General features: G+C 34.7%; 2 protein-coding genes across 4 annotated transcripts; both read right to left on the bottom strand.

Annotated features, from left to right (window-relative positions):
• Positions 1 to 15: 15 nt before the first annotated feature.
• LOC114716018 (BTB/POZ domain-containing protein At2g04740) lies at positions 16 to 5,068 on the bottom strand. The gene is made up of 5 exons (XM_028900948.1): positions 4,483 to 5,068; positions 2,710 to 3,469; positions 2,050 to 2,086; positions 1,838 to 1,971; positions 16 to 751 (listed from the first exon to the last, which is right to left on the bottom strand). Exons 1-5 carry the CDS (start codon positions 5,006 to 5,008, stop codon positions 349 to 351), a joined length of 1,860 nt encoding a protein of 619 aa, XP_028756781.1. The 5' UTR covers positions 5,009 to 5,068; the 3' UTR covers positions 16 to 348.
• Positions 5,069 to 7,203: 2,135 nt separating this feature from the next.
• Positions 7,204 to 10,918, bottom strand: LOC114715997 (TBC1 domain family member 2A). 3 transcript variants are annotated; one of them, XM_028900930.1, is made up of 8 exons: positions 10,149 to 10,918; positions 9,820 to 9,894; positions 9,778 to 9,792; positions 9,329 to 9,507; positions 9,155 to 9,248; positions 8,673 to 8,750; positions 8,418 to 8,519; positions 7,204 to 7,598 (listed from the first exon to the last, which is right to left on the bottom strand). In XM_028900930.1, exons 1-8 carry the CDS (start codon positions 10,629 to 10,631, stop codon positions 7,464 to 7,466), a joined length of 1,161 nt encoding a protein of 386 aa, XP_028756763.1. In that variant the 5' UTR covers positions 10,632 to 10,918; the 3' UTR covers positions 7,204 to 7,463. The 3 variants fall into 3 exon arrangements, with proteins under 3 accessions (XP_028756763.1, XP_028756756.1, XP_028756771.1); XM_028900923.1 differs by having other exon boundaries at positions 9,778 to 9,894; XM_028900938.1 differs by lacking the exon at positions 7,204 to 7,598 and having other exon boundaries at positions 8,514 to 8,589; positions 9,778 to 9,894.
• Between the last annotated feature and the right edge of the window lie 1,500 nt (positions 10,919 to 12,418).

A 12,418-nucleotide genomic window follows, 5' to 3' on the forward strand; every position in this document is an offset into this window, starting at 1 on the left:
CAAAGGCAATACAGATTGGGTCTAACTATCATGCAGAAAGGTAGATTTCTCCTGAGTTATGGTAATCTTCCTTGTATTCTTACAATTTTATCGGATACAGGCAAACTAGACCTTTGTCTAAACCGATTCACATCATCTCGTAATTTGTGAAACACTCGCATTTCACAACATCCTATACGGCTTGGTACTTAAAAGAACCCCAATCAAGGGATGCTCCGAGCATCTGAAGTTACAAAAGCCCAACTTAAGCACTCTGAGCGACCAAACTTATAGATTACCACTGTAACACACTCCACATATTTTATTTTAATCTCATGAAAAAGAACGTCTATCAAAACTTTCCAGAATCTACAGTTCTAGTTCAGTAGAAATTTGAGTAGAGGTTTCAGAAAGAGCTGAGGACGCCACATTCTCAATATCATCTGATTCAGTATTGCCCAATTTTTCTTGCTCTGCAACAAGCATAAGCATTTCTAGACGCTTGTCAAACTGCAATGCGCTCTCATCTCTCTTGTCAAGCTCAGCAGCTTCAACTTCAAGCCATTTCTCTCGTAAATCATCAAGAAGATTGCCTTGATCAGTATTTAGAGCAGCCCCAGGAACACTTGGGGCAGTAGTACGTAGAGAGGAATCTCCAGACGGTGGCGGCAGCGTCAACAGCATTGCTCGGAATTCTTTAGTATCAGCAAATGTTTCAAAATTACAAGCTATGGTATCTAGACAATATTCCCGTATCTTCAGAACACCATACCTGGACACAAGCATAAGACCCCACCATTTTAGCCACAGCCAAAAAAAAAAACAAGAAGAAGAAGATATGCAGCACTCTAATAATGTTGGAGAACGATTTCAACGTTGGGCAATTGGATTAAGATACAAGGACTTATCATGTGGCAAAATAATCAACACATATAATTCATCTGAGCAGAATCTATAATAATGTTCAGTTAGAAATTAAGTTAGAAAAGGAAAACTTATTCTCTTCTAACAAAATGACATACTGTGCAAGGGATGATTCAATGACTATTTCAGAGAATCTATTTTGTTTATGGAATCCCTTTTGTCAACCATGACCTTCTCACGAGATTTTACATTATTTTCTGATGGAAAACCTAGTTGTCCCCCCCCCCTTCCTCTTCTCTGTTCACCGCTCCCTAACTACTCCCACGGCTAACAGATGTTCCCCACAGCCCTTGGATTCTCCTTGAAATTGATTCCAGTCACGCCCCCGCAACCCCTACCGGATTTTCATAAATAAAGGTACATTGTTCTCTTTGATCCTTCTTTTTAAATTTATTTATATTCTTCACCATTGCAAGTCTGAATTTCCAGATTCTACAGTCAGGATTTAATAGATGATTCCACTCCTCTTCATTTGAGGATTCTAATACCTCTGGCAATGCTTTGTCACCTATACAGTTATGCACATATCATTACACTCTGGAGGCTTTTAACTACTCAGTTTTTTCCTGATCTTCCCAATCGCCCAACATTTCACTCCAGAAAACCTGTTGTAGCAGCTTATGACAAGAAAAATTGTTATACAAATACATTCCCCATGAATGACCATTATCATTTGAATGCTCAATGCCGACAATTTATTTATTTTCAAACTGCATGAAATCTGATGGAAGTTTCATAACGTCTGTTCATGAACAGAGTTCAGTGTTTCAACCATTAACCATTATGCCAGATAACTTATTACTATAGGATCTTCAACTTTTCAAGTATAAGTAGAACTAAATAAGCATTAATAGAGGAATATAAAGATAAGTTATTTATATCATTCTTTTTTTTTTTTTTTCCTCCAATTAGAAAAGGAAGGAAATAGCCATACATGTCTGCCACTATCAACCAATGGCAAAGTTCTGCAGGGGAAGCCATTTCCAAGTGTGGCAGCAGTGCATCAGCCACAGCACGCTTTAGAGGAAACAATAAATATCTAGAAGCAGCATCAAACATTTCCTCTGCCTATTTAAAAGAGACAGTAAGCATTAGAAAACAGATGAAAAAGCATTTCAACAGCAACTTGCAGTTATGTTGAATTACCTGATCTGGATCAATATCCTTCAGACCATCAGTATACCTAAAGAACAAAAGAAGACAGAATAAGATGCACGTAGATTAGAGTTACAACTGAAAATCGGGCTACAAATATACTATATTCTCTATGAAACTTCAACATACTCTATTGCGCATATTAGGAACATGCCAAAGACACTGCAGGAGCAGATAATCAACGAGAATAGTATATGACCCACATAATCACTTTATAGACACTCATGCAAGAACTTACTGCATATGACCCCAAATTCGAATAGATTTTACACAATCTTGACATATTATAAGTACCCAAGTATCATAGTTAACAAGTTGTCATATGTATCCTGACTTGTATCAGCATATAATAATTGAATGTGTGTTCATCTTATCACATATTCCAACAGAAGACGCTATACATAGTGGAAGTCCCCACTCTTCAGATAAAAAAAAAATGCATATGCAACATCAAGGAAATTCTCGTTCTGCAGTACTGGACAATAAATCAGGGAATAGGATCGTAAGAAATACTCAGCAGTTAAAAGGCCTCAAGTTACAATGGAGAACTGATTGAAGCCACAGAGAATGAAGAGAAGTTACTGAAATAATCCAAACAAATTTCCCTTCATATTTTAAATTTCAGGCTTTTAGCCAAGGGAAGTGACTCACATATACTCGATCATTTTCTCAAATGATTCCTTGCTCAAATCACGTTCTTCAAGACAAGGAAGGGAATCAACAGATGACTCATCTTTCCCTTCATGGAAGTCCTGTATCCGTGACAATCTTGCTTTGAAGTATTCTGACCTTGATGCTAAAATAACTTGATGGCAACGAAAAACTTTTTTATCAACTCTAATACAAACATCAGCAAGATCATCCTTAGAATTAGCAATCTGCATTGCATCCACCCGAAAAGCTAATTTATCAATTCCATCATCTAGGACATTTTCTTGATTTGAATTTGAAAGGGCAACCCAAAGAATTCGATGCAAGGCTGCAGGAAGCCTGTCTTCTTCAGGAAGGGATAAACCCTGTAAAATGAACCGTTTTTGAGAATTGTCCAAATCTCTCAGTGCTTTATACTCTGCATATTTTTGATGAATTAGTTCTTTCTCCAGAATTGTCTGTAGTGATTCACATTTGCACACTTTACAGATTCTCACAAGATCTTCCATGTCATCTACAGCAATCTCTAATCTGTCAGAATAAAAGAAGTGCAAGAGGCTAAAGAGAGCAGGAAAGGACAATTTCTCCTTGGAGAATCTTACTTCCCTGCGCTCTTTCCAATCACTCTCAAACTTTTTCTTGAAAAATGGTGACCTTGCAATTAATATGACTCTGTGAGCCTCAATAGGCCTTCCTGATACATAGAAAACCACATCCGGAGGAAAGTGGTTGCAATTGGATCCCTGAGTTGATGATATACCTACTCAATCAAAATAAATACTGAGTCTCAGACTACGTCTTCTTACGACATCATTGTTGAAAAAATACTTCCAAAGAAATTCACTTAATCTAAGCAGTGATACTTCCATGGAACTGCTTATAAGAAATCTCTTGAAATCAATGAAGCATTAGAAAGCTCATCATGGAAAAACTGCTGGAACCTAGGCAAGACAACTTTGATCCATTTTCCTGAGATAAAGCGAACACATGCCTAAGCTTATGGAAAGAACAATAGGATTGTAGGAAGCAAGGATAAAGTCATATTTTGCCCAAGTAAAAGATCAACCAAACTTTTATGTTGTTTCAATAAAACCTACTCTGAAAGTTTTGCATTTAGTGATCTTTGGTTACTTAAATACACCTCGTACTGCAAAACAAAAGTTAATGTCAACATCTTGCACTTTTCACCAACACAGTTCACCTTATGATCATTCATGTTAGAACTTTTCGCTACTTGCACAATCCAAAACCAGAGGGCAACCGTTGACTAATTTAGAGCAAATTAAAAAAGGAAAAATTATATAGTAATTGCAATAAAAAGAGGCAGCTCAATTTGTTAGCAAAATTTAGTAGTTATTGGAATTTTTTGGCCCGAAGTACTTGGATTAAAAAGTATACAATTTAAAAAAAAAAAATCTTGACATATAAGTTCCAATTATTCATTCTAGTTAAATCAAAATTAATAGGCGACTTCAGACTGCCGTTTAATATGAAAATCATCATTGATATTTAAAAGTTGGGTGATCATTACTTAATTCAACTTTTCTCTTTCCACATATTCCCCGCGGCTCGCTTCTTTACCTCTCTTAAAGACAGTGCTAAAACTAATCTTAATCATCGAGCAGACCAAATAAAATAACCATTTTTGTTGTGGTTTGAATACCATACTACACTATATAAATAATGCAACGCTTCAAAATGGAACTGAATCCATCATAATGAATAATTCATTCACCCTCTGAATAGAACAAGGATAATGCATAACAAACTAACCAGAAATTTGAAATTGAGAATCAGCAAGCTCCAAGTAGGCCCTATTAGCGGCACAACCCAAGAAAGTATCTCTCAGCGCCGCCTGCAAGGGACCCAGAGGCGGCGGTCTTGCCTCAAATGCTTTCAACAACTTCCTGACCTTCAAATTAAGGGCGGCATAGTGGCAACGGTCACCGTCGAATGTGTGCTCAGAGCAGATGGCACCACTCTCGAGCAACATGCGAGCAGCATCGAGGTGACCGGCAAGGCAAGCATAGTAGAGAGCAACAGAGTCCCACTGGTCCCGAGCATTGACGTTGACTCCGGACTCGAGGAGGTAACGGAGGCGGTCAACATCGCCGGCGCGAGAGGCGGCGAAAGCATCACCGTTGGGGACCTTCTTGAGAGGGATGGAGGAGCCGAAATCGGAGGGGTCAAGGTCGATGCCGTCGAGGTCAGAGTCGATGGTCAAGGAATTGTTGCGCTGCGCAGGGGACATTGGATTTTGACGAAGCTGTTGAGGGTTCTGTACTTCTGTGTGCGACATTGTCACATTCAGATAGTCAGATAGATAGATAGATATAGTGCTACTGCTAGACGCAACACACACGGGGTTCAAGAATCTGCCGAAAAAATGAGGTCAGGAGAATGGCACTCCAATTATTTGTTCGCCATCCTTGTTGGCCAAACTGAAATACCACCCATAACCTTGATTCGTAGATTGAGATTTTATAAGAACAGTATTAATATAAATAAATATGATAAATAAAGTACTCTTCCGGTCCTTATTATAAGACCCAATTTGACTTTTTATTTGGTCCTAATTATAAGACCCAATCTATTTTGTTTCTTATATTTATGCATTTTTTTCCAAGATAATCCTTCTAATAATGATAGTTTTAGCCAATATACTTAATTAGTATGGATATTTTAAGAATGACAACATTTATTTATTATAAATAACCAACTTAACTTACTTCCTTAATCTCCTCAAATAAGTCAATTGGGTCTTATAATTAGGACCGGAGGAGTAGATTGAGATTTTATATTTAGAATCAAAATAAAAATTAAAAAATTTTTTATAATAAATATATAAGGTAATATAATCTAAGTGATTTGTAGCACGTTTTTTTATGGTAATAAATACTGATAAAATTTTTTAAATTTATTTTTATTAAATTTTTTTCTCTTTTATATTTACAAATTATTCTTCTATCTTTTTGTCAATAAATCATGAAAAAATTGGTAAAAAATCCCTGTTTGAAAATTTAATTAGCTAAAAGGATCTGAATTTGAGCACGTGCAAGTATGATCTGTGAGTGCAACGTATCTTTTGTTGTATGTAAATGACTTCCATATTGATAACATCTCTTTTTTTTAATAAGAATTAAAAGAAGGGTAAAATTAAAAAAAAGCATTAGAGTGATTGAAACTTTTAAATCATTTAAGACAAAATATAAAAGAAAAACAAAGCTTTTTTTTTTTTTAAAAAAAAGAGTTATAGATTAGAAGAATTTGAATTTTGGACGTTTATTTTCGATTTGTTGAAGTTTTTTCACTCAAGTGACCGACACTTTTCGCTTTTGTAGATTCTGTTTAAGGTGGTGCTTGGAATTAAAAAAAAAACACTTTTAAAGATAAAACTCTTTTCACACATTATTTTCAGATTTTAATATAAGAGCTAATTTGACTTTTAATTTTGTTCTAAATATATAAGACTGTAATTTATTTTATTTCTCATATTTATTTATGTTTTTTAAGGTAATCCTTATAGTAATTGCACACGTTAAATATTTAATCAAATGAAAATTAATTAGCAAGGATATTTTAAATAAGACAATATATATTTATTACAAATAACTAACTTAATTAATTTCTTTAATCTACTCTAATTACTCAACTAATTCTTATATTAAAAACAGAAAATAATATTTACTTCGTATATTGTGAAATTACTTTTAAAACAATGTTCGATTTTTATCTAAACACTTCATAAATCTGAGATTACACGATTGATTCCTCGCACGTATCATGCCATGGAGAAAAAAGTTTTTCTTCGATTTCATTTTTACTACTTTAGATTTGTAAGTGCTCAAGCAAAGTAAAAGCAGAGATTTATTCAAAAAGATAAAAAGAAAAAATAGGGAGAAAAAACAAATCGTTTCTAGTAGTATGATTGGTGAGATTCTGAGGAGTTTCGCCGAGATTTTTTCAACATGACTGTTAGAATAAATTTAATTTCTACACAGCAATTTTATAATTTGGTAAAAAGAAAAAGGGTTATGATGGTAAATGCTTAAAAAACCCTTAATCATACCCTCTCCAATCACTCGGAAATAGGTTCCAATTGATAGTTAACTGCATTTTCGTGGTAACTCATTTCAACTTATTTACATTGTATTAAGCTTTGACAATGCCTTCGTAAATCCTTTTCTTTTCTTTATGCCATAGCAAATAGATTTAAGGGAATGAAACTCATGCATTATAATCCCGCTACTTCAAAGGTATTCTGTTCCTTATTTCACTACTACAATGGTGATAGAGGAGATAAACAAATAAGGCTGAAACGAACAAGGAAATAATCATGTTTAATGCTTCCGTACTTCATTAGTTTACATATTTCACGTATATATTCTTAGATTTCAAGTTCATAGGCACAAGATGCCTCGAGAGAAAGTCATTGACACAAGGAAACTTTTATCATATAATTCATGGAAAAGCTCATGCTTAAAATTGCAGAACTAGAAGATCAACGAAATCCCACGATTTCTTGATCAAATCTGCGCCGTAAATTAACAACAGATTATGATGTATCCATTCTTCATTTACATTCTCACCTACAAGTATCCCCTGAAACAGCAGGTTCCATGCACTTGGATAGGAACTTTCATTCAGACGAATTCATAGAAGGGCGTGAACTCAACATCCACCTCCATGAGACAGAGACAGTGCTAGCACTAGGACAGTTTACTATTTCAGATCAACTTAGACCTAGGAAATTGCTATTTTTCTTCAACTTGAACTGAATTTAACCGTCTCAACCTCTCATCAAGTTCCTTCATCACTTCAGGTTCTTGTTTCTTCCTTTCCTTTGATATGGTGTTCGTTGTCATGGAGCCTATCTTATCAAATGCTACCTGTAAGTACAGGAATAAATAAGAAAAAAGCTTCAAAACGCTTCAGCTTAATCCAGGAGAAGCAAATGAGTTCTGCAATTGAGCATTAGAATAGAGCAAAGCAAATGCCTTGGTGGAACTCATACATTATGATGGTACGTTTGCAACTAATTTTCAATATTTTTAAACACAAGTTGGGGTACAGATTTCCCAAACAGAAGTAAAGTTGAGATACTCTGCTTGGCACACTCGTTTTGCAATAGATCTTTTCCAATCTGTTGAAATCAAATATAAATGGTCTAAATTTCATATAACTTCTTTTATTTTAACCATCATGTTTTCCTTCTGTATATTGCTTCATTTAAAATAATAAATATATTCCTTTATTAAAAAATACACGCAATCAGTCTACATCTGAATCATTAGGACATTGCTGTGATGTTTTGCAGCAGCACAGAAACCATCTCTACAGAAATGACAGAACTTACGATCCATACCCGAATAATTTCATACACGTAAGAGCTAGGACCTGCTTTCAAGATGAATGTGAATCTTCGTATATCTCTGTGATTGGTCATGTTTGACTAGAACAATTTAGGTCTTACTATTATGCTACTTTAATTCAATTTTTGAAGTTAGCAGTAATAAGTTACGGACCATCATAATCAAATTTAATCATCATTATTTTATTAAGTCATATCCAGGGATTTGATTGTTACCGGAACATAATAACATCGTACAATTCATATAATCAACTCCACTTAAAGGCTTATTATTGTGTCATTTTTATGGGAATAAAACTAGAGATGTAGAGAGAAATTGAGAAAAAGGAATTCTTACTGTCAGTAAATCATCTGGATCAAATAGATGATGGGTTGTCCTCTGCAGAATATCAATTACCTCACCAACGTGATGTGTAAGAAGCAACTCATCTTCCTTCATCTACAATTGGAGGTTTCAAATGTCAGATCTCAACCACCCCTTCTTTCACAGCATATTTGGCCATATGTTTCTGTGCCACGGAGAGAGAGAGAGGGAGAGGAGATAGACCTAAAACACAATACAAAGAACATAGAGGCGAGATAGTGTTGATACCTTAAAGATTGCCAAAGCCACGTTAAACATAATCTTTGCCCCCTCGTAGAACATGACATCCCACACGCGCAAAGTTGTCTGATATCCCACGGAAGAAATATTAGTAAGGGGGAAATATTGAAAAGGTGGGAGGGAAAAGGGGAAAGAAATCCTACTTTGGTCCCGAAAAATAGGTTGATCATATCTTTCAATGTAAATCCTTTCATAGTTAAAATGGTTGCAATATTGCCTTTTTTGATTCAGTCTCCATCCAAAAATTAATAGTCTACCCTAGAGGTCACTACACTGAAGTTAGCCAACTATGAGGTTTGATGTTTCATTTTGGATGGAGATGGGATGAAAGGATGGCATTGCAAACAATTCAATGATTGAGGGACTAAATTGATAGAAATTATTTATGGAGGAACAAAATGAAAGTCCACTAATTTATCAATGACCAAGACAAGGTTTTTCCTGATAATTAATTGCAACATCAGTCTAACCTCTGAAGGTAAACTCTTCGAAAAGAGGCAAAGGAACCACTCAGTGGCAACTAGGGAGACATCAAACTCCAAAGCTTCCAAATGAGCCGTTATCCTGCATTTTACTTTCTCCATTTTTCAGAAGATGCCGAAGAAGCAAACAAATGGCAGTGTTAAGTCATCAAATGAAAATACCTTGGGCACTTTTTAGCAAGTAAATCTTTAAACACTCTTTGTTCAACATGGCATCCTGATAAGTTGTTTGTGTAGCAGTCATTAACTAAGACATTTTCCAATAGGACTGCCAGCATCCAAAATGCATCCTCTTCTGTCTTCATGACAAGCAACAATAATGCTGCAACGTAATTTAACCCCTGGAAGAATATTACATGAGTCAATAACTACGAAACAATGTTTTCAGGCATCTATGCAACATCTGTGATCAGAGAAAAACATGCATTATTCATATCTAAAAGCCAAAATAGTTAATTTAAACAAAAGAAACTTTGACATGCTCCATCTTTATTAGCAGTACAAAATGAGACTAACTATCAAAGCATATATTTCGTTTCATGATTAAGACTTCAAAGAAAGCCAGATATAGTTAGAGAACACAGGACAGTGAAGCAAAGTAGCAAACTAACCTGACAATATCCAACATCAGAATCACGAAAGGAATAGCCAACAAGAACACGCCTAAGAGCAGCATGTCCTTCTGTAGTGTCCAACCACGGGTGACCAGGGAAGGTTCGTGGCAGGTCCTGTTAGTAGGCATGAAGAATGATTCTAAGAAGCAGAAGAAATTTACTAATCACATTCATATGGATACTGGTGCATACCATTCTCAAATAATCATATCAATAACCTATAAAGATGTATGCAGTTACATTTGATAACTATGATGGTAATCCATTTTGCAAACCCATCTCATATTTTTAAAGTATCAATGCTTGAGACATCATCATAGATCTCACAAATAAGAATCCGCTATTACAGGCATGGCAGGGCCACTCACATGATCGATCTGTCTGGTGGCGGCGGTGACCTTCCCCTCCACTGCTTTGGTCAAATCATCGTAATAACTCTCAGGCACGGTGGACTTTTTCTTGGCAGCCCCCGACAAGGAAAACCACACCTTAGGCCGTAGACTTGGGGGAATCCCTTTCCTAATCAACTTCTTCAGAGTGATGGCATTAACAAGTGTAGAGAATTTCAAGGAACTCTTAAGGGCACTGCCTTCGCCTATGGTAGTATTCAAATACCAATTTGCACCTTTGTTGGCTTCCAATGCCCACCATACCCTTCCCTGTTGCCTCACTTTTTCTCGTACCTCATTCAACACATTGACATCATCTACACTCCCTTCTACCGTGAAATCATATATGTCTTGGAATTTTACAGTGAGATTCGCTCTTCTGGAATAGACGCTGGGCCTCAAAATCGGTATTTGGGATTGGTATTCGACGGCAAGGTCTATTTTGCTTTGAGTTCCATACATTTTCTTTTTCCCTTGGGGCTATATCGACAGATCAAGAAATATCAGAGGAAAAGAAACAGAGTTGACCCTTGAATTGGAAGAGACCTCGTCAGAGAAAGAGGAAATCACACCATTCTAAAACCAGTAAACGGTCAAATTTCGAACCCGAAGGACTGAAAATTGGGTGCGAAGAAGCTGAAAAATTCCCCCCCGAACATAGCGCGATTCAGAATTTGTAGGCAATTAAAATGAAAATCTTACTTTTTTTGAAGCCATGAAAGACCATTTTGCGCCATTAGAGCAAGAGCTCGAAACTCCCACGAGTGAGCTCATTGATTATTCAAGACTCGCTAACAAATATGAACGGAAAAAGCGGGTTTTTTCCAATATACGAATATAGAAAACGGCGAAATGTAAAAAGAAAATTGACAAAACTAGGTTGGGGAAAAAAAGGACCCAGAAGCAGATTAAAAGATTAAAAAAGAGCTCGCTCCCTGGAGGCCGAAACGGTTTCTAAATGTGGAATCAGAATCTCTAACGAAGAAAGAATGGATTGTGAGAAGAGCGTCAAAGACATAGGATCCGTTTAGATAAGAGATTAGAAAAATAACTTATTAAAAGAATAGCTCATGGAGAAATAAAATTAGATAAAAACTAAATTAAATAATTTGAATTGTGTTTGAGTTGGAATTCAGAAAAGTTAGTTTACAAAAGGGTGTTTTTGGATGAAACCAAACCGTGGTTTGGAAAAGTGATTCTAGAGAATAGATTCTGGGGAGAATACATTCTGTGAAAAATAGATTTTGTAAAAAAGTGATTCTGAGAAGTGAGAGTGTTTGGATAGTTGTTATCAGAAGCACTTTTTATATATACAAATTACTAAAAAAAAGACATAAGTTAATATGATAATTACAGAAAAATAGATTTTATGATATATTTTAATTTGAAAGAATAAAATTGTTAATAATATATTTTTTACCAGCATAATTAATAATACATAAGATAATATAATTAATAAATAATTAATATGTATATATATTTATAAAATATAAGATTAAATATGTTTATAAAAAAATATGTTTATAAAAAAAATAACAAAATACATATCATATAGGCTCTCACACTCTCCCTTTTTTCTCCAAAAGCAAAATTTTTTTGCTTTTTCCAAAACCATGGTTTTGACCCAAAACCATGGTTTTGGTTTTTGGAGGGGTTGTTTGGGTGATTTATTCCTCAAACCATGGTTTGGGTCCCCAAACCATGGTTTGGGGTGTCACCCAAACACACCCAAAATGAAATTGGTAAAAAGTTGTTTGGATTATGATTGAGTAAAAGTAAGTTTGGTTGTAAAATATTGTAAAATGACCCAAATAGATATGAGTTTTAATAAATAATAAAACATGATTAAAAAAATAATTTCAAATAATACAATGAAATTAAAATAATTTAATATGAAGAAGTTATAAAAAATATTTTAAATATAAAGTAAAACATGAAAAATAAAAGTATATTTTTAGGAGTATATTTAAAAATAAAAGTATATTTCTAACTTATTTATTACTTTTAATTAATTTCAACTGATTTTTTATTATCTACAAATTAGTTATTTGAGACTTATAATAAGAACCAAAAGAGGTAATAAATTTCTTAACTTTCTCTCTTTCCATATTTCAAAAGCTATAAATCATAAACAATAAGTCATTAACTGTTAATTTTAGCTTATAACTTATTGTAGCTTTTCATACAAAAGTCAAATTGTCCAATCGCTCAACCAAACGGTATCAAAATTTGAAATCGAGTTTTTCTGA

Source organism: Neltuma alba, unplaced genomic scaffold (genome assembly GCF_004799145.2).
Source record: "Neltuma alba isolate B1F8T4 unplaced genomic scaffold, ASM479914v2 tig00002049_pilon, whole genome shotgun sequence".
Taxonomy (NCBI): domain Eukaryota; kingdom Viridiplantae; phylum Streptophyta; class Magnoliopsida; order Fabales; family Fabaceae; genus Neltuma; species Neltuma alba.

What these genes read in the sequence shown, in the direction of transcription:
- LOC114716018 (XM_028900948.1), bottom strand. Translation starts at nt 5,008, where the DNA reads ATGTCGCACACAGAAGTACAGAACCCTCAACAGCTTCGTCAAAATCCA. An exon ending in TTCTCAATTTCAAATTTCTG is followed by an intron (nt 3,470 to 4,482) that starts GTTAGTTTGTTA and finishes TTGATTGAGTAG; the next exon opens with GTATATCATCAACTCAGGGA. An exon ending in TGGTTGATAGTGGCAGACAT is followed by an intron (nt 752 to 1,837) that starts GTATGGCTATTT and finishes GCTTGTGTCCAG; the next exon opens with GTATGGTGTTCTGAAGATAC.
- LOC114715997 (XM_028900923.1), bottom strand. Translation starts at nt 10,631, where the DNA reads ATGTATGGAACTCAAAGCAAAATAGACCTTGCCGTCGAATACCAATCC. An exon ending in TGGCTTTGGCAATCTTTAAG is followed by an intron (nt 8,520 to 8,672) that starts GTATCAACACTA and finishes CTCCAATTGTAG; the next exon opens with ATGAAGGAAGATGAGTTGCT. An exon ending in ATCCAGATGATTTACTGACA is followed by an intron (nt 7,599 to 8,417) that starts GTAAGAATTCCT and finishes CTGTACTTACAG; the next exon opens with GTAGCATTTGATAAGATAGG.